The sequence below is a fragment of the Rutilus rutilus genome, assembly GCF_951802725.1.
Source record: "Rutilus rutilus genome assembly, chromosome: 15".
Classification (NCBI taxonomy): domain Eukaryota; kingdom Metazoa; phylum Chordata; class Actinopteri; order Cypriniformes; family Leuciscidae; genus Rutilus; species Rutilus rutilus.
In genome coordinates this window covers 4,867,428-4,888,904 of record NC_140220.1, presented here as the reverse complement: position 1 = coordinate 4,888,904, position 21,477 = coordinate 4,867,428, and the positions used below count along the sequence as shown (strand labels likewise).

General features: G+C 37.0%; 1 protein-coding gene across 1 annotated transcript in view; it reads right to left on the bottom strand.

Annotated features, from left to right (window-relative positions):
• tfap2d (transcription factor AP-2 delta (activating enhancer binding protein 2 delta)) overlaps positions 1–16,850 on the bottom strand; it is a 34,494-nt gene extending 17,644 nt beyond the window's left edge. Inside the window, exons 1-2 of the mRNA XM_084433007.1 lie at positions 16,746–16,850; positions 6,060–6,100 (exon numbers count right to left, since the gene is read on the bottom strand). Of these exons, the coding sequence (XP_084289133.1) occupies positions 6,060–6,080 (21 nt within the window). The 5' untranslated portion in view covers positions 6,081–6,100; positions 16,746–16,850. The remainder of the gene's footprint in view (positions 1–6,059; positions 6,101–16,745) is intronic.
• Positions 16,851–21,477: the final 4,627 nt, after the last annotated feature.

Genomic DNA, 21,477 nt, shown 5'->3' with positions numbered 1-21,477 from the left:
CTTTTTGATCTATCAGTCATAATGAGAACAACACTCTTCTCAAAAAAACACACACATACACACACAGAGAAGTGCACATGCTCAAAAATACACCAAATACACTACCTGCGCTCCCAAAAACACACACACTGAGAACCTGTTCAAAGGAAAGCAAAGAAATAAACAAAGGAGAGAAGGCAACCCCTCCTCTCCTCTGGGAATTTTACTATTCTGCACTTCTCGGCTTCTCTCATCCCTCTCTTCCCACAATCCTTTGTGCTGGGAATAAAGCTGCTGATTATGAAGCCCAGAGCACTGAGACTCTGCTCACCTGTCAATCAAATGGTAACCTACACACACACAAGCGCACACTCAATGTCAGATACCCTGTAATATACCATGTCTCGTATAGACATTAACACCGCTTCTGATAAGCACTTCGACACACAATATCAGGTGGCTGGAAATGACAACTTCCGTCTTCAGAGTGTGTCCGTTTTCCATGTTCTCATTACTGTCGTCATCACATGAGATGCACCAACATGGTCTTGGTTTAGTTTTACAGCTACCTGTTGGGTTTTCCTTCACAGTATATCACGATGTTCACGTAACATTAAATGCTCACGTAATCATGTACAATAACAAAAACTGTATAATTACAAGCAGAATAATTCCACACTGTAACATGAACTCTGTAATTAAACGTGATTGTAATATTTTGTGTAATCTGCTGTATCGTAACATATGTACAATAACAATATGTGTAACTGCATACTTTTCACACCCTGATTTGTATAATAAATACTATACTATATATAAATGCACTGTAATGTGAACTTATTTCAAAGGAATATTTAAGTATAAAATATATACCTGTCCTTCCTTTGTGATTTATGGTGAAATTTGGGAGGATTTAAAATGTGACAATTTTATAAATGCACTTTCCTTATATTTTCCTGTTAACGTGTGTATTATTGGAACTGTAAAGCTTTTTAAACCTTAATTTTTTCGTTTTGGGATTTTGGGTTTTTTACGTCATTGCACTATCATGGAGACGAAGCTGTAAAATTCAATAACTTCACCCAGAAAAGGTTAGAAAGTGATTGTTTCAAACATAATCATAACAATCATATTGTTTACATCTTGTGGGTTCACTATTGAACAATTATTTTAACATTTAAAGATAGCTTCCATTGTAAGTGCCTCACTTTAACCCAGATTTTCTTTTCATTATTAATTAATTTTTTAAGAAAAGGAGGGACACGTGGTGATTAATGTTAATGTTTGTGGTAATTAACATAATGCCACAAATGCTGTTGATTAAACTTAACTTGGGAATATAGTTGTACAGTATCAAAAGTTGTGGGTTAGTAATCTTTTTTTTTTATGAAAGAAATTCATACTTTTATTCAGCAAGGATGCATTAAATTGATCAAAAGTGAAAACAAAAAACATCTACAATGTTACAAAAGATTTCCTTTTCAATTAAAAGCTGTTCTTTGAACTTTCATTTATAAAATTTTTTTTTTATTGTTTTTACAAAAATATAAAGCAGCAGTTTTCAACATTGATAATAATCAGAAATGTTTCTTGAGCAGCAAATCATCATATTAGAATGATTTCTGAAGGATCGTGTGACACTGAAGACTGGAGTAATGATGCTGAAAATTCAGCTTTGATCAGAGGAATAAATGACATTTTAACATATATTCATATAGAAAACATCTATTTAAAATCGTAATAATATTTCACAATATTACCGTGTTAAGCATTTCTGATGCAGCCTTGGAAAGACTTCTTTCAAAACGTTTGAACAGTAGTGTATGTATTGTAATCTCTCTAAATGTGGTTCCAGTGTTTCTTTGAGCTGTTTTACAGGTGTCATCTAGTCACTGATAAACGTTAAACCAGACTTTCTGTCTTTCATTAAAGAGTGCAATAATTACCTGAGTGGCAGGTCGGTGTGCAGTTCACCCAGCGCTGTGCTTTACACACACACACACACACCAAGAGAAGAGACTTTACAAGAGGTGTACGGTTAACTCATGCGGCCTGCTATGAGGTTTCCATAGAAACGGCTCTGTCCTGCGGCCTAGGTAATCCACAGGAGCTGAGTGTGAGAGTGTGTGCTGCGGTGCAGATGGGTAAATGTCGAGAGGAGAGGGACCCTGACCTGCCAAGAGAGCTGAATTAGTATTCACACAGTAGGTGAACCCCACTGTGCTCCCTACCGCTCACTCTATCTCTCCCTCTCTCACACACACACATATATCTGGCATACACTTTCATACATCTGATGATGTGGAAACACTAATAGTGCTGGAAGAGGACAGATCAATACTGCTCTCCTGCAAAACTTCATTCCAAACATTCAGTTTCCAGCAAATGTAGATCTCATTTCTGCACCAAAGAGATAAACACTGATGAATAAACACATCTGAAACACACCCACCTTGCGTTGGTCTCAATTAACTCTTTCCCCGCCATTGACGTGTTTTCACTGTTATGTGGTAGGGGGCGCTATTACAGTCATGATCAGAAAACACAGGAGAAGAAGAAGCAGAAACAAGCCATCTCATATGTACAGGTGAAACTCGAAAAATTAGAATATTGTGCAAAAGTTATAATTTTGATGATTATGGCTTACAGCTTATGAAAACCCCAAATTCAAAATCTCAGAAAATTTGAATATTACATGAAATCAATAAAAAAAAAAGGATTTTAAATATAGAAATGTCGCCCCTCTGAAAAGTATAATCATGCATATGTATATAGTTGTATGTACTAAATATATTAGTTTCACCTTTTAATTTGAATGACTGAAATACACAAACTTTTGCACGATATTCAAATTTTTCGAGTTTAACCTGTTTAACGCGATCATCAATATTAAACAGCGTATAAATCAAAACTGCCTAATGTTACTGAATGAAAAGTCGACCGAGGACGAGCTACAGGACTGTGAAGCTCTGAGGATGTTGATGGACTCGATCTACTCCATCTGTGTTTTGATTATCATTCTGAATCCAATCCGGATGAAGTCTTTGACAGAAACGCTAAATATGCTGATGGCCATGAAACTTGATTAAATGTGAATGAAAAATGATTAATTTTTAACCACTGGTGGTGGCTGGCAACTTAAAAAAATAAAATACTAGCAGGGAAAGAGTTAAATAATACAGCAATCATCTCTTCTTTGGATTTTGTATGTATGTAGTATGTAGTTTCTCCAACACTAGTGACACCTAGCGGAAAAAAATAACTCATATTTTGCAAACTGCAATTTGCGCGTCACGTCGCTCCTCCAGCTCTTACAGGTGTGTGTTAAAGCATGTCTTAACAGGTAAAAGCCGCTACTTTCAATAAAAGGTCCAACATATTGGCAATACTTTTAGATGTGTTGCTATGTGTCATGAGCAAACAATTGAGTAAGCTAACGCTAACGCTAACGCTGCCTGGAGTGCATTTTTTCTTCACCGGGCGCATTTTTGGCATGGCGCATCACAGCTATTTGAGACTGTCTACACATCACATCAAAGTAAACATTATAAACTTTCTTTCTGAACGGGTGCATGATGATGTTGTATTAAAGCGTCCATTAGGGCGTTGAAACTCAATGCCCTGTTCGCTTTGATGTGATCATGACCTGTGTAATCTAAATGCAGCGAAATTTGGCTTTCATTCCTGTACCCGAATCTGAACGTCTTTTTCCATGTAACGCGTCGTGGTCCCACACTGGCACACACCCTCTGGCTCCGCCTGCTACGGTAGCCACGCCATACACTCACACTATAGGCTGAGCTGGAAAGAGATTGACAGATCACTGGCTAGTGGGGCTCAATGTTTACACTTTTGGGAGAGATAAACCCATTGATGACATACAAAGGCTACAATAATCCGGATAGATTTGAAAACTGAGTTTTCGTTTCAAAACACTCTCCGTACACACTAGCGTTCACTAAATTCACCTTACAGTGCATGCGCAAACCCTCATAAAAGCTCACTGAGATGATACAGATGGGACAGACATAATAAAGTTATCATGCAATTCTACTGGCAGGATCATTTTATTTAGCAAAATATCTCACCAATTCACTGATACGTCCAGATCGCACTCACTCACCATTATATGTTTGGTCTAAATGCGACTGTTCTCATGTTTTGCCGCAGGACAGCAAATGCGAATGAATTTTCTGTCATCTTCGCAGGACTGTGATATGAAGTAACATATTTTAGCAACTGTGTGAAAGTGAATAGCACATAACAGGCACAATACCGGTATAAACACGAATATCTATGGGTTCAATATGCGTCACATGACTAAACTTACTTTATTGTTTTTTAAATACCTCAGTTTTCTCAGTCCACACTACAACATGAAAACCACGTTTATCCATTTTAGAGAGCATTTTCATTGCTAAAAACGCCTTCTCAGTGTGGATGAAAGACCAAAACGGAGAGAAAAAGATGCGTTTTCAAACGATAATGTATTAGTGTGGACAAGGCCTGATAGTGGTCAGTGAACTCTAAACTGGGTTAAGAGAATGTATTTTATCATTATAAAATCTTACATATGTCACCTTTAATTTGGCTGCCTTTAGAAAACTGAGCAAATTAACGGAGACAACGTTTAGGGCAAGAGAAAGTCGAGTCAACATGAATCAGCATTTGCAACCAATTTCACTTCAGTGATGTAATATTTTCAAGAGAAACCGAATGCTCAATGTCAATGAGAAAAAAGGTAGGGACGGACTTGATTTAATCTACTGGGAACATATTTGGATGATGAAAAGTGGGTGTTGCATACCAGAATGCAGTCAGATCTGAATGCATACCTTTTAAAACACAGCTTGTGGCGTCGGCTGAAAAGAAAAGCAGTTTCATGCACTGAAAGACTGAAAAGACACTGAAAGGAACCACATGCATTAATGAGCTGCTCACAATTAGACTGGGAAACATGCATGAAGAAAGTAAATAAATAGGGTCGATTATGATTTAATGTGTAGAAACTAGAGCGCAAACACCATCGCACACCTGCAGGTGATAAGTGCGTGGGAAAAAAAGACCATGTAGGTAGGTCAAGTCAAATAAAAAACAAAGAACAACTGGCCAATAAAGATTTTCGATACTTTTTTGCAAGTACGGATAGTGTGCGGGAGTTCTTCGTTTTTTATGTGTAGAAAATAAAAACAGAAAGTGTACTGGTCATTTTCTTTTGCTAGGACATTATCCAGTAATGACATTTCCATTAACCCTAAAACACAACAAAATGCAATGCGGAATTAAAAAAACAGATAAAACACCAATACCGAAAATGATTTCACATTTATCTAGTTCATTGTGGCCTATTTTTACGAACTTTTACTACTGTGTGATTAACACACTGTTAACTGGTATGTATTCTGAGACGTGATGCATGAATGCTATAGCTTAATAACTAACACACACTTGATTCAGGGGTCAGTTGTGGTCCACATGGCTATTGATATCTTCATAGTAAATGAATTGTAGGCTGAAGTTAGATCTAGTTGAAAAACATGTTTCCTTCCCCTGATGACACTGCTGGTTAACCTAACATGGAGATGTTTTACTATGAAGGGAACTGGCTTCTTCTTGTGTGTAGGTCATTATGAGCAATGAAGCAACATGTGTCATCACATTTAAAGGAATAGCCAGAAAAACAAAAGGATTCTATATTGGGGTTCTATATAGAACTCTAGGGTTCTTGACTCAATTTAAAAGAACCATTTAGGCCAAAAAGCTTCTATAAAAGGATAAATGTCTTAAATTATGACCTGTTATCATGATTAGCAGTTTTTTTTCCTAGTATGTTTACGAGCTGTTTAATTCATAAAATTTTATCACAATAAAAAATGAATGAAATAAAAATGTATGAATTAAAACTAAATGCATAAAACGATCCCATGAAGCCCTAAAAGTTTCTATATATGAGGCGCCTGAACCCTTTAAGGTTCTATATAGAACCTTTTCTTCTAAGAGTGAACATAACACACACAAATAAAGATTCTCTTATTATTATACATTTATTCACTAAATAGAAATACATATTTTTTACTCACTCTCATGACGTTCCAAATCATCTATATGACTTGTCTTTCTTCTGTGGAACAAAAAAGGAGAAAATATGATTATTCAGGGTTCAGTATGTTGCATGGACCACTTTTATGATAAAAACAAATATTAATACATTGTGCTTTTATTAAATAGATCAAAAGTGACAGTTAGGACATTTATATTGTTACAAAAGTTTGGTATTTCAAATAAATGTTGTTCTTTTGAACTTTCTATTCATCAAAGAATCCTGAAAAAATAAATAGTATATCACTGTTTCCATAAAATATGAACAAGCACAACTTTCAACATTGATAATAATAATAATAATAATAAGTGTTTCTTGAGCAGCAAATCATCATATTAGAATGATTTCTGAAGGATCATGTGACACTGAAGATGGTGCTGAAAATTAAGCTTTGATCACAGCAATAAATTATATGTTCAAATATATTCAATTAGAAAACAGCTATTTTAAACTGTAATAATATTTCACAATATTACTGTTTTTACTGTATTTTTGGTCAGATAAATGCTGCTTTAAAATAAGAATAAGAGACTTAATTCTTATTCTATAAAAAAATCGATTAAAGTGATTCTATCGCCTCAACAACATGTTTTTATAGTTTAGCACTGGACACTTCTTCCTACACTAATGAATCTGAGAAGTCAACAGGTTGAATTACGTGTTGGATACATCAGAGAGCAAACAGCACTAGTTCTAGACATTTAGAGAAAGCTGCCTTTAAAAAAAAACTGAAAGCGATCTCATTACGATTCAAAAGGAGACTGACTTCATCCCTGATGAGCTAATGCTAAGCCCATGCTAAACGCTAGCCCTTTACTGCCCTGCCCCGCCACACCCTGATGCCCTTCTGCCCGCCTGCGCTTTGACGGACAGCTGTGGAGTTCTGGACCAACTCCAGCCAGCGGGATTACGCATGCAAGTAATCTCCCATGATGCCCTGCGGCCAAGCTAGGGCGTGCTGCGCCTCTGCTCCTTATTAATATGCATGAGAATGCTAATGAGCAGGAAGCACACAGGTGAGCTCGCTCAAAGAAGCCAGTCACAACACAGGAGCCGATATTCTAATTTCGCGGCGCAGACCTTCCCACTCGCCGCAGAGACAATATCACATTCTCTCACACACAGCACGATAACTCGCAGCTTCTCCGTGTGAGGAAGATAACCTAAACAGCCGACTGTCTGAAGAGACGCACGTCTGGATTCTGCAGAAACTCATTCCTGAAATGCAGTGTCACGGGTGCCAGTGAGATGTTATAAATCAAAACCTGGTTTTAGATAAAGGTTAAAGGCAAAAGCCATGAGCAAATTCCCTGAAGCCTCTATCAGTCAATCTGAGTTTAAACACACACACACACACACACAATACTGTGACAATATTACTGCAGTAACAACCTGACAAGATGATATGAAGAATGCTCAAGCATCAGAAACATACAGTTGTGGTCAGAATTATTGGTTAATATGATCAAAGATGGCTGTAAAAATAAATCTGCATTGTTTATCCTGTTGATCTTTCATTCAAAAAAAATTCATTGAAGTAAAATAATTTAAAAGTGGGAGGAAACTCAAATTATGAAATAAATGTTTTTCTACAAAACCCATTTGCCACAATTATTGGCACCCCTAGAATTTTGTTATGATCTCTGAAGTATATTCCCATTAATATTTCATTTTTTTAGCGCATCAGGCTGACTAGGAACATGAAATTGTCCAGCCATGATGTATAAATATGAGGAAACACAAAGGCCAAATAGCTAAAGCATTGAAAATTCCCATTTCCAACCATCAGGGGAATAATTAAGAAGTTCCGATCAACTAAAGATGTTACGAATCTGCCTGGAAAAGGACGTGTGTCTATATATCGTCCTAAGGCACGGTGAGGAGGAAAGTTGGAGTGGCCAAAGACTCTCCAAGGATTACAGATGGAGAATTGCAGAGATTAGTTGAGTCTTGGGGGTCAGAAAGCCTAAAAAATATATTATTATAATAAAAAAACCTACATCACCACAAATTTTTGTTTGGGAGGGTTTCAAGAAAGGGTTTCCTCCTCGCTCATCCAAAAACAAACTCCAGCATATTCAGTTGTCAGACACGACTGGAACTTCAAAAGGGACTGGATTCTGGTCAGATGAAATAAAAAAAAAGAGCTTTTTGGCAGAAAACCCACCAGATGGGTTTGGTGCAACCAGGGACAAAAAGTACCCCATGTTCACGGTTACATATACCACTGGATCGTTAATGTTGTGGGACTACTTTTATGCTGGAGGTCCTGGACATCTTGTTCAGATACATGGCATCATGGATTCTAGCAAATACCAACAGATACAAAATCTAAACCTGACAGCCTCTGGTTGGCCGTGACGGCCGTGGTTGGATCTTCCATCTTGGACAACGATCCAAAACAAACTGAGCACAAAATGAAGCCTAAACCCTGAAAATGAGTGGGCTGAACTGCAGAGAAGACGCAACAACATGGATCTGGGAATCTGAAGGATCTGGAGAGATTCTGTATGGAGGAATGGTCTCTGATCTCTTGTCAGGTGTTCTCCAAACTCATCAGGCATTATAGGAGAAAACTCAGAGCTGTAATCTTGGGAGAAGGATGTTGCAAAAAGAATTTAATAAAAGGGTGCCAATAATTATGTCCAATGTGTTTTGGAGAAAAGTAAAAAAAAAATCATAATGTGATTTACCCCCCACTTTCAATTATTTTACTTCAATGAAATTTTTGATTTTTGCACATTTTTTGGAATGAAAGATCAAAGGATAAACAATGCAGATTTTTTACAGACATCTTTGATCATATTTACCAGGGGTGCCATTAATTCTGACCACAACTGTAACTATTAAGCAATTATATTCAGATGTTGGGATCATCCTGGTATACAATACCAGTTTGGGGTCAGTAAGAGATGAAAATTCAGTTTTGCCATAACAGGAATACATAACATTTTAAAGTATATTCAAATAGAAGTTATTTTAAATTGTAATATTACTGGTTTTACTGTATTTTTGATGCAGCTTTGGTGAGCAAATAAAAACATGAAAAAATAAACGAAAAAGCTTTTTTTTTTTTTTTTTTTCATAAGAGAGAATGGCTGCATCCAAAATCGCAAACTTCCCTACTATATAGTAGGCGACAAAAAGTATGTGACAAAAGTATGTCCGAATTCACAGAACCCGGATGAAATACTACTTCCAGTGAGATTCTGAAGTGTGCGTATGATGGACACTTTACTATCCCATGAGGCCACGGGAGAGGATTTGTGAATGACAGTGAAGCGACACAACTGACGCTGGTATCGTCACATGATAATGACAACATACTACACACATGCCTACTATATAGAACATACTTGTTTAGCCATCGTGAAGAACGAGAGTATGCGATTTGGAACATTCCAAATAGTTACCATGGTGTAACGTGTATGTTCAGTTTTGGTTTCATTTTCACTGTTCTGTCCCTGTTTTGCCTGCCTGTGTTCCCTAGTTAGTTTCCTTGGTTGTTAATTATTTCCACGCACTTGTTTCTGTTCAGTTGATTACCCTTCCTGTGTATTTAAAGGGATAGTTCACCCAAAAATACTCATCCTCATGTCGTTTCAAACCCTTAAGATTTTCGTTCATCTTCAGGAACACAAATGAAGATATTTTTGATGAAATCTGAGAGCTTTCTGTCCCTCCATTGACAGCTATACAACTACCACTTTGACGCTTCAAAAAGTTCATAAAGAGATCGTAAAACTATCCCTAACATTTATATGTGAAAAAAAGCCTCTTCAGAATGTTTTTTCTAAATCTCTCAATTCATATGGATTAGTTTCGCGATCTCTTTATGAATGTTTTGAAGCATCAAAGTGGTAGTTGCGTATCTGTCAATGGAGGTAAACAACTTCCCACCTTGTTAATACAAACTTCCCAGGAGGACATAAACGCACCATTATTTGAGCCTCAATATGCAGGGAACCAAGACGGGGACGCTAAAAGTCAAGTTCATCCTCAGGAGCATCTACATGTACTGTATCCCAATGTTAATGCCTCTATGTCAAATCTACATTTATTTGCTATTTGACTTTATGGGCCCTATCTTACACCCGGCGCAATGCAGCGGCAAGCGCAACGCAAGTGTTTTTTGCTAGTTTCAGTCCGACGCAGTTATCATTTTCACGTCCTGCGCCACATTGTTTAAATAGCAAATGCATTTGCGCGCCCATGGGCGTGCTGGTCTGAAAACGAGGTGTGTTCTGGCGCACTGTTGGCGCGCTGCTATTTTGAGGAACTGAAATAGACAGAGCCATTGATCAACTGAAACCTGGTCTAAAGTCAATGGCGCAATATTTTTTTTATGTGGCGGGTCCACAACGCGCGTACACTCTGCTTATTAAACACACACAGACGCACAGCAGCACACAAACATGCCAAATATTAAAAATAAAAAGATTACAATGTAAAAGCGAAGCCGCCATGGCGCGAGCGCAACTGGCATTTAAAGGGAATGGGAGATGAGACTCTGATTGGTTTAACGCACGTAAACCCCAAAACACACCCGTGACTCATTAAGAGAATAGAGACAACCCAAAAATGGCACGCCGACCATTTTTCCCATCGTTAAACTAGCAAAAGTGGATTCGGACGCGCCCTAAGTAAACTTGTGCTGTGCGCTTTAAACCATGCGCTTAGATCGTTAAAATAGGGATTAAATTACTGTGACAACTATTGGAAGACATTAAAAAGACTGTATAGCTGCACCAGTTGCCTAAAAAAATGATAAAATAACCGTGACCTCAGCTGAAAAGGGAACGTTTTAGAGAAAGTTCACGAGTTCACACTTACATATAATTTGAGGGGGTAAAGTTTAATGCGTATTTGGCGTGCTGTCCGGGGGGAGGGCTCTGAGCTCGGAGTTCGGCCCGAACCCAGAGTACTCCCCCCCTATGTAAGTGCTTAGGACTAGAAGTGTGGAGAAGGGGTGGTGGAGGGATGCTGCAAAACTGTCAATGGAATGAGGTGAGAGAGACTGCTGAGTGTATATACCCCTCTTACCATTGATTGCTGAGTGCTCTCCACTTGTGTTAATTATCTGAACGTGCTCCTCCCGAACTTTGTTAATAAAACATAATTTATTAAAATGTGCACTTATGAATCGTTCACAAAAAGACCAGGAACTTCACTCTTAAAAATTAATTTTTTTTATTGGAATTGATGGTTCCATGAAGAACCTTCAAAATCTATCTTACAAAAGGAAGTTTTCGCAGCGATGCCATAAAAGAACCATTTCGGTTCTCCAAAGAACCTTTCAGTGATCAGTTCTTAAGAGAACCTTTTTTTTCTTAGTGTGAAGAACATTCTAAAAATCTGAAGAACCTTATAAAGAACCTTTAGTATAATGTAAAAGTTGGTACCATGTATGGTAAAACCCCAGATGCCAATAAAGAACCTTTATTTTTAAGAGTAGTTTTTAATGCGCAAAAGGTTCTATATACCGGATTACTTTAGAATCTAAAATGTTTTTCACAAGTAATGGTTGAACTGTTTACTATTCTCTTCTATGTTTTCACCGCAAAAAAACGTTTTAAAAATAAGTAAACATGGACTGATCTTTAAAAAGTGTGACCGATTTCCCAAAACATGTGAGATTGGTGGACAACGTAGAAATCTCTAAATGTGTGGAGAATGTATATAAGGTTACAGTCCTGCGTTTGACCCTTGCCAGAATCACGTCTCTAACCATTACGAAAGACTCTTCAAATCAGCCACTCCTGCAGGATAAACCTCGCTCTGTCAATCTAACCCGCTCCAGGTCAAACACAGTAACACAATGTCTCTTAACAAGAAACGGTTTCAGTCTGAAATGAGTTTATGAGCGGTGACGTGCCGTCCCCTTCAGCCCGCATAAGTGCACAGCGCACTCACTCTTCAAACACACACTTGTTGTGTTATTGTACGGTAAACAGCAGCCGCAGAAAGCTACACACACGGCGTACTAGAGAGAATCACATTAAACAGAACGCTTGACACCGCAGACGCCTCGCATTACTCCTGCTGCGTGCGTGTACGATAACGCTTCATGATGCCTGACAGCTCTGAACTCCTTCCCATAATGCATTGTGCTGAGAGACACTCTAATTGATGACACAGGTGAGACTGCGCGAAATGATCGAAAGTGTCGTCGGGAGTGAGACAAAGTGCGCGAGCGTGTTTGATGTTGATTACATATGGAGGAAGAAATGAAATCTTCAGTTCTCTCCGGATTTAAAAAGATATCATGAGGCAGAGAGGGAGAGAAAGAGAGAAACGGGTGGAAGACAAGGTGATGCAATCATCTAAAGAGGAGTTCTCCTCGTTCCTCTCGTTATCAAACGCTCCCTGAGATTTGATTCTGTTCTGTGGAGATCCGTCTGTGCGGTTTTGGGAATGTCTTTATCTAAATAAACCAAAAGGTTTCGCGTGCGCTTTAATATAGTATAACACACACAGACGCAAGCCTATGTGGTGCACGCAAGACACGGGCGGCCTACAGAGAGATGGGAAAATGTGTTTTCATATTTGCACGCAAAAAAAAAAATAGATACATGAATGTGTAATGTGGCCTGTTGCGTTTTTCAGTTGTGTGTTGTAGTGTGTTTTGAGGAAGGTTGCAGAAATTCATGATATTCTGGAGGGTTAAAATATTCTTCTTTTCTTTTTTTAAAGATTAAAATAAGAGGAGAATAGATAAGAGAGGAGAAGAGAGGAGAAGACAAGAGAGCAAATGAAATGAAAGGAGATGAGAAGAAATGAGAAACACGAGACGAGAATAGTGAAGAACAGATGAGGTGAGAAGAGATGAAATGAAAGGGAAAAGATTAGAGACAAGAGGCGAAATGAGCAGAGAAGAGAGAAAAATGAGACGAGACAAATTGAGAAGGAAGAGATGTGATGAGAAGGGATGAGAAAAGATGAGGGGAAGAGATGAAATGAGAATGAAGAGAAAAGTTAGAAAAATCGAGCTGACAAAAGGAGAAGAAATGCAATAAATATAGAAGAAATAGAAATAAAAAAAGGAGAAGAGAAATGAGACAAGAAGACAAAAGAGCAAAAGAGATGAGAAGAAACAAGCAACTGAGAGAAGTAGTAAAGAAGAGACAAAGTGAGACGAGATGAAATGAAAGGAAGATGAGAGGAGACAAGAAGAGAAGAAATGATCAGAGACGAGACGAAAATGAGAAGAAAAGAGACGAGACGAAAATGAGAAGAGACGTGATGAGAGAAAAATTAAGGGAGGAGATCAAATGAGAATGAAGAAAAAATGAGCCGACAAAAGAGACAAAATGAGATGAAATAAAAAATCAGAGTGATGAGACAAGAAGACAAGAGCAGAAGAAATGAGATGATGTGAGATAAGATACAAGAAAATCAGAGAGAGAGGTTGAAATGAGCGGAAAATTTGAAGATTTCAAAATCGGAGATTTGCCTTGATCAATATAATCAGTCTATCCGTACATTACAGTTTTTTATTTCTCATTGATAAGTCTATTTTATATCATATAATTTTTTTCTTTACCTAACAACTTATTTTAATACTATTTTTGTTAGTTATTTGTTATTGTTATATTGTTTTCTTTACATTACTTGTTTTGTGTAAAATGCTTTGGCAATATTGTATGTACATAAACACAATCATGCAAATAAAGTACTTTAAATTGACAAATTCGTTGCACTTTATTTTAAGGTGTCTGTGTTACAGTGTAATTATACATTTAAATACTGAGTAATAATAATGAACTATATACTTACTATAAGGTTAAGGTTAGGATTATGGTTTGGTTTAGGGTTAGTTGCATGTAATTATGCTTCATTTATAGTTATTACTATAGTAACTACATGTAATGTGCAACAAGGACACGGTCAAATAAAGGGTTACCGAAATATTGAACTGAAATTAAGAGAAGAGACTAAATGAGAAGGAAGAGAAGAAACGAGACAAATGAGAGAAAAGAAAAGATAGGCTAAGCTAACAAACGAGACAAAGTGAGAAGAAATGAAACAAGAAAAGATGAAATGAGAAAAGACTAAATGAGAAGAAAAGATATGAGACAAGAATAGTTGAAAATGAGAAGAGAAGACAGTGAATGTGAGGAGAGGGGGATGGAGGGAAGAGGAGAGGAAGGCTTCATGTAAAAGAGGGAGACTGAAGTTCCCATGAGACTCTCCATTAATTGTGAAGTGAAGGTGCCCTCAGGCCAACACAGGGGAGCAGAATCACACACACACACACACACACACACACAGAAATATAAACACACTGACAAACACACACTGATCGACAAATACACACATGCACAGAAATATAGATGTACACACACACACACACACACTATAACATATGCAAAACATGTCTATAACACTACAAACACACAAGCACAGCCCATATAATGTATCAGATTTACAGTGTAATGTGTGTGTGTGTTTACTGAGCTGTTTGGGCACAAAACTGTCCCCGGAAGTACAGAAATCTGACACAAAACAACTAAAATAATTATAATTAGTACAAAAGTACATACATATTTTTTAATTCTACAAAAAAAGTCCAAAATGTTTTCTTTTAGAGTTAGTCTGTAGTCATTATAACTAGCTTTATATAGAAAATATATATTTTTTATATATTTATAAAAAATATAAAAATATAAAACAACATTAAAAAGACTGTGTTTTCATTTAAATAGCTAAATGAACTTGTGCTCTGTCTGACACTGGGATTGTTGACTGAGCTGTAAAGCAATCAGTCCACTAGAGGGAGCACTGGGAATACAGTATGACCTCCTCTCTCTCTCTCTCTCTCTCACTCACACACACACACACACACACACACACACACACACACACACACACACACACACACATGTTGGAGCACCTATCATTGTGAGGACATTCCATAGACATAATGGTTTCTATAGTGTACAAAACCTGTATTTTATATTCCCTTACACTAACCCTACCCACCCATCACAGAAAACATTCTGCATTTTTACATTTTTAATAAAACATTGTTTAGTGTGGTTTAAGCCATTTTACTAATGAGGACTCAGGAAATGTTCTCATAAACCACATTTAAGTTGTAATATCAGTGTAATACCCATGTCATTATACAAATTTGTGTTCTCATAAATCATATAAACAAGCACACACACGCACACATAATTTGGACCTATTAAACACATCAAGCATTTCTTCATCGCATTATAGACCAACATGAACACAAAACCTGACAAATCACCCGGAAAGCATCTCGTATTAAACAGTTGTGTTGTGTGTTCAGCACAAGTTTACTGACACGACCACAGACTGTATTGAGTAATCAAGTAGTCCAGGGGTCAATGTAGAGGTCAAGTCTTGTGCTTGAGTCCTCCATTCCAGACAGCAAGCAAAATGTGTTCATATCAGCCATGGATTATGAGCACAATCTTGTAAAACAAAAGTCACCTTAACATTAATGCACTTACAAAGGGCAAGACACTACAGCATAACAACGAACCCAGAACATTCCTTTAAACAAATACAAGAATGAAATACCCTGAATGAATATTAAAATTAACCCGATTTAAAGTAACAGTACATTAAACTCAAAACCAGCACAGAAACGGTCAACAGGCCAAAACAACCAGGACAAATCTATAAAGATGAAGGTTAACACTGTCATTTACTTCAGCATGGACAGAGATATTCTGAGTTAAAAACAACAAACAAGGGCTGCCCTGTAGATTTACATTGCATATGCTTAACTTTCAGTATAAATTTGTTTAATTTACAAACTCAAACCGAGTGACAAGTCAAAATGATGGTCTGAGGTAATCAACATCAGGCCATAGATGTTATTTAGGCTGCGTTCAACCTGGCATATTCCTTTAAACCAGCAGTTTCCAATCAAAAAGGGTCACAGGTTAGTTCTGACAGGGTCACAGAGAGTGATATACAATGCCAAATATTAAAATGCTAAAACTAATCATATAAATGTGTAAAGTTAGGAGAGCAAAATACTAAAAGGCAGGAGAAAACACTTAACATATCTCTTGCTGATGACGTCAAAGGTTTTGCATCCAATCAAACAGGTGCAAACTGAGGTAACTTGGTAATTTCTCTATTACTAATATAATATTTAACCCAGTATTTTAGTTTGGCTGGTAAATGAATCCTCTGCTGTCGCATGGATTTATAAATCAGTAAATTTTCCTATTAAGTCTGTCATGTTACATATTATTGGGTCATTTTAATGTCAATATTTGATTCTAAGCATATTGCAGACTTTTCTTTCACATGGTGGCAGATGACACCATAGTATAAACAATGCCTATGAATGTCTTCCATTCACATGCCATGGTATTCACATGCAAATTCAATAACTAACTCAATAACTGATAAGAATGTACATGTGTACCTTGAAATGCAATGTAAGTCGCTTTGGATAAAAGCGTCTGCCATTAAATGTAAATAAAAATCTAGTTAGCCTAATTTTTAGTGCTGTACTAAGTGCTGCTGCTTTAACAGATTTAAGTGTGAATTCAGTCCTGAGGAAAGAGAGTGAGTTTCACTCAGTGCTTCACAATGACAAACTGAGGAAGAGGAGGACATTGAGAGGAAGATAACAGGAAACACACACACACACAGAGAGAGAGAGAGACAGTCGTACCCCAATGGAGCTGCTCTCTCCTGTTTCCTTCTCCGTCCAATCTCTCCATCCTGACAGGAGAGGCTTCAGGCATCTGCTGAGCTTCAGGCCACACACACACACACACACACACACACACACACACACTCACTCACACACGGTAATGTCTAACCACATTACACACTCATAACAACAAATTCACGCTGTACTCTGCTGTTATGCACGCGCATGATGAATTCAGCGATGGGATTGTTTGACTGTGAGCGTTTCTGCAAACCACAAAATTCACTGATGACAGTAAATGCGTGTGTGTGTGTGTGGCCTGACGGCGGTCTGAAGTTTCGCCGCGCTCCCAGGGATGGCGAGTGTAAAGTGTGTTGCCGGGGGCGACGGCGATATGAAAGGTGGCTAATGAAGCACTTAGCATTTGAAGGCTAGCAGCGGACCGCGCCCGAGTTCCGTCAGTCCTGATTGGCTAACGCGAGGGCTAACGCGAGCTGAGTGGTCTTTTGTTGCTCGGCGACGAGCCCTGAGGCGACGCCCCAACCCTGACCCCTCCTCCCCCATCAACGCCGATACGATGTGACAACTTAGCGGGAGGAGAGTCTTTTCTTTCTCTCTCTCTCTCTCTCTCTCTCTCTCTGTTCAGCCGCAGAGGTCGTGTGTGTGTTCATCAGATCTGCTAAATGAATAGGAATGAGAGAATATCTGTCTCTCTACCTGCTCCTCTCCTCGGCCCGTCTGTCTCACCTCATGTTTCATTCGGTTGCTCTTTTGCCAACACCTGTCTCCCTGCATTTCACTTCTCTCGCGCTTCACCTCGCTCTCTTTTAAACGCAATAACTGTTTTAAAGGCAGACAACGCCAGAACCTCTTAAAGTCACAATTAAATCAAAATTGACAATTTTTTTTTTCATGGAATAAAAATGGATTTGCAGTATTTATAAATTATTTATCCATGCACATCATCATTTTTTAAATTCATGTGCCCTCATAATCTTTAATAAAAATAACTTCCTCTCCCTCTTGCAGGGACATCTCTTCTCTGATGACGTGTTCACTGGCGCGAGGGTGGGACAACCTGTCAATCACATGAGACTGACCAATAGCAAACCATCCAACCAATTCCCCATGGACAAAATAAAAAAGAATTCTTGTTCGAAAAGCCGTTTCACTTGCATATAGTGATATGGTTAGCTAAAGATACATGCTATTAAACAATTATGAAGCATAAAAACATTAATGAAGACAAAAATAAAACCAGAGAAAATTTTCAAACCATTGTTTCGGCCAACATAAATTATTATAAAATATTATAGTATTTATAAAGAACTACCATGCAAAAGGTAAGCAAGATTTTTTTCAGCAAGGGTGCATTAAATTGATCAAAAGGTACATTAAAGATTTATAATGTTTCTATATGAAACTTCTATTCTTCAAATACTTCTGAAAATAAATATATCATAGCCCCCACAAAAATATCAAGCAGCACAACTATTTTCAACATTGATAATAATAATAAGTATTTCTTGAGCAGCAAATCAGCATATTATAATGAGTTCTATTAGTTAAAATAATAGTAATAGTTCAATCTTACTGTTTTTACTGTATTTGTGATTAAATAAATGAATAAATAAATAAAGAGACTTATATACAAAAACAGAAAAAATCTTAGTGACCCCAAACTTTTGCAAGCTATTTGGCTCTTTTCTGAATGCCAGTGTGGTTTTATTGTGTTCACTTGTTAGTTATGTACATAAATATTAATATTTTAATTTGGAACTGAATTCACACCAAAAAAATTATTTTAACTTTTCTGTTTTTAACATTTATCGAGATGCTTGAAAAAGACGGCATTAGGCTACTGCTAACAGAACAAAGATTTGAACTATTGACTTTTGGCTCAAAATAGCCCCTGTGACAGCTTCCTCGTGTGACAACTAGCCCTGTTCTTTCTTTTTATAATGATCCTAACCAAACCATAACCCTTTATGAAAAGTGCAAAACTTTACCTTTTGCCTCTGAGGACAGTTTTGTCAGATTGAGTTCACTTCTAGGGCAATGTTATACAGCTAAGTAAGGCCAAACTCACATAAACTCACATTTTATGCCCAGTTGCATGAGCTGAATGTGTGCATTTTCAGACAGGCAGTGATAGTGAAGCCCAGTGCGGGTCCTTCACTGTGTGTCAGGGCAGAGAAGTGGAAAATTAAAGCCATTGACAGAAGCAGTAATAAACCATGAAAAAAAAAAAGTGTGATGGACAAACGACAGTAAAAATAAAGAGAATGGCCCGTTCCTCCCGTGTGAGGCACTTATTTATCTGAAGACTTTCTCTGTTTTATTGTTATTGAGCTGAAAAAGGGAAAAATCACGTCTTGAAACTAGCAGAGAGCAATCCATTTCTGCACACACACACACACACACACACACATAGAGTTGTGTTGTTTTTAGGTTATGTCCCTTACCCTAAAACACTTTCCCTGTCTTTTATGTTTATTTGTTTCTCTTGTACTCGTGTTTTATTGAGTTTGTTATGGTCGTGTGTTTATTTCCACGACAGGCGTCCCAGCAGAGTCGACTTCATAATGTGTGTCTGAAACCCTTTCCATTTGAAATCAGTTTCACTCTCATTTCACTTTAAGTGACATTTTGGGGCTTTAAAAACATTTTATTGATCAAGATCCCGCTCAAGCCTCGCTAGCTTGATTTTGCTCTAATTTGTAGGCTAATTGGTCAGTTACACACTTCATGCATCGCACAAACACACACATGCTGAAGAGGCACTTTTGTGAAGCTTCCTGCTCCTCCTGTTTGTTTAGATTTGTGGATATTGATGTCGTCAGCCAGTTCTGTTTATACTTAAGGGCAAAAATCATCAGTGCTTTCATCTTTATGATTACAAAAAACAAAAAAAATACTGACATTGAGAAGAGAGCAGGAGGAAGAGAGAAGTGATAAATTAAACATAAAGATCTCTCCTCATCTATAAATCCATACATCTGCATTAGAATAGACAATGACAGCGGTCAGCGAAACACTACAAGAACAAATCGATTTGTAGGCAAAACAAACCTAAATGACCTTCAAACTTTAGGCATGATATTGAATATGATAAACTAAAATAATATTCTACAGGAGGCAATGCATAAAGCACTTAGTCAAGCACAAAGTAAAGCATTCTTTTGGATGCTTTAAATTAGGTGTATTAACTTATCTTTAAAAGTTTTTAATGCAAATGTACTTATCGTGTTCATTGTTGAATAAACAATGCATTATTAATATGTTTATAGTTGCCATGCAACATAGAATATAGTTCAATATATATAGAATTAATATGGAATGTCAGAATAAAACTGGTGTAGGATTTACTTAACACATTGAATTAAACATGATATTTTGAAGTAGAAAGACTGAAACTTGTATACTCTTATAAAGACTTTTATACTCATGTATCTAATTTTTCTGGTTTTATTAAACTGTTCTTTGAGATTGTACGTGTGTTCAGCATGATGCATGTGTACAGAATAATGAAGGTTTGTGCGAGCGCGTGTCTGAGTGTGTTTGTGTTTACTGAGAGGAGATGGCACAGCGATGTCTCCTCAGCAGATGAGATCGGAGATGACAGGCCAACACTGCTCTTTGTCAGAACATGAGAGCGAGAGAGAGTGTGTAAAATTTTAATCTGTAGTTATTTAGGGTATGGAGGCGTAGTGAGTTTGTCTCTGGGGTCACGGGGGCTTATGGAAGAAAGTTGTTGCAGCAAACGGCACGAAAGTAAATGTCTGTGACAGCTTCCTGTAGCAAAACCAGTTTTAAAACTCTTGCTCGTTCTCATTTGGGGCATTCAGGATTAATAGTCCCTGTTTTCTCTGTCCCATCTCTCCACAGTGTCTCTCAACCGCAGGATTAATCATATTACAATCAGACTGATTCAAGAACATGAGTGTGATCATGTCTACGGACTGATGCTGTGGCACACAGTGCAGCAATGGGGTATAAAATAACGTTTTCTTGTGTAGAACTTAAAGGGGTTTTAAGGATTTAAAAATAAATTCTGACATCATTCACTTGCTGACATCATGTTGTTCCAAACCTGAATGACTTTCTTCTGTGAAACACAAAAGAAGATATAAAAAAAAAATACAAATAAAATTGAACCCCTCTGACTTTTGAATGGACACAAAAATAGAAACCTTTAAAAAAAAAAAAAAAAAAAAAAAGATATATATGAAATATATAAAAAAATGTGTTGTCATATATATATATGACAGAAATGTAGTGACTATTTTATAATATAGATTATAAAAAGAAAATCATTATTTTTATCGCATCAATATTTAAAGACAAATATAAATTATATTTTTGCCATAATACAGTATATATATACATATATGTAATAAAACTGTTTACCAAAAAAAGTGTAAATTGTATAAATTATATATTATTTACACACACACACACACACACACACACACACATATATATATATATATATTTATGATTTTTTTAAAGACTTTTTTTTTTTTTACTTATATATTCTTAATTAATTTGTAATCTACATTCAAATAGGTTTTCTTTCATTTTGTGTCTTTTATGTAAACTTTTATTGTAAAACGTCTCTATTTGAATGACTGATTGACTTTAAATGACTTTGGAATCTACAGGAGTTTGGAATGTTTGGAATGGAGGGTCATGTGAAGGTCACACAGCATTTCCCCTCAGTGACCTCTGAACTTTAAAGGGCCCTTAT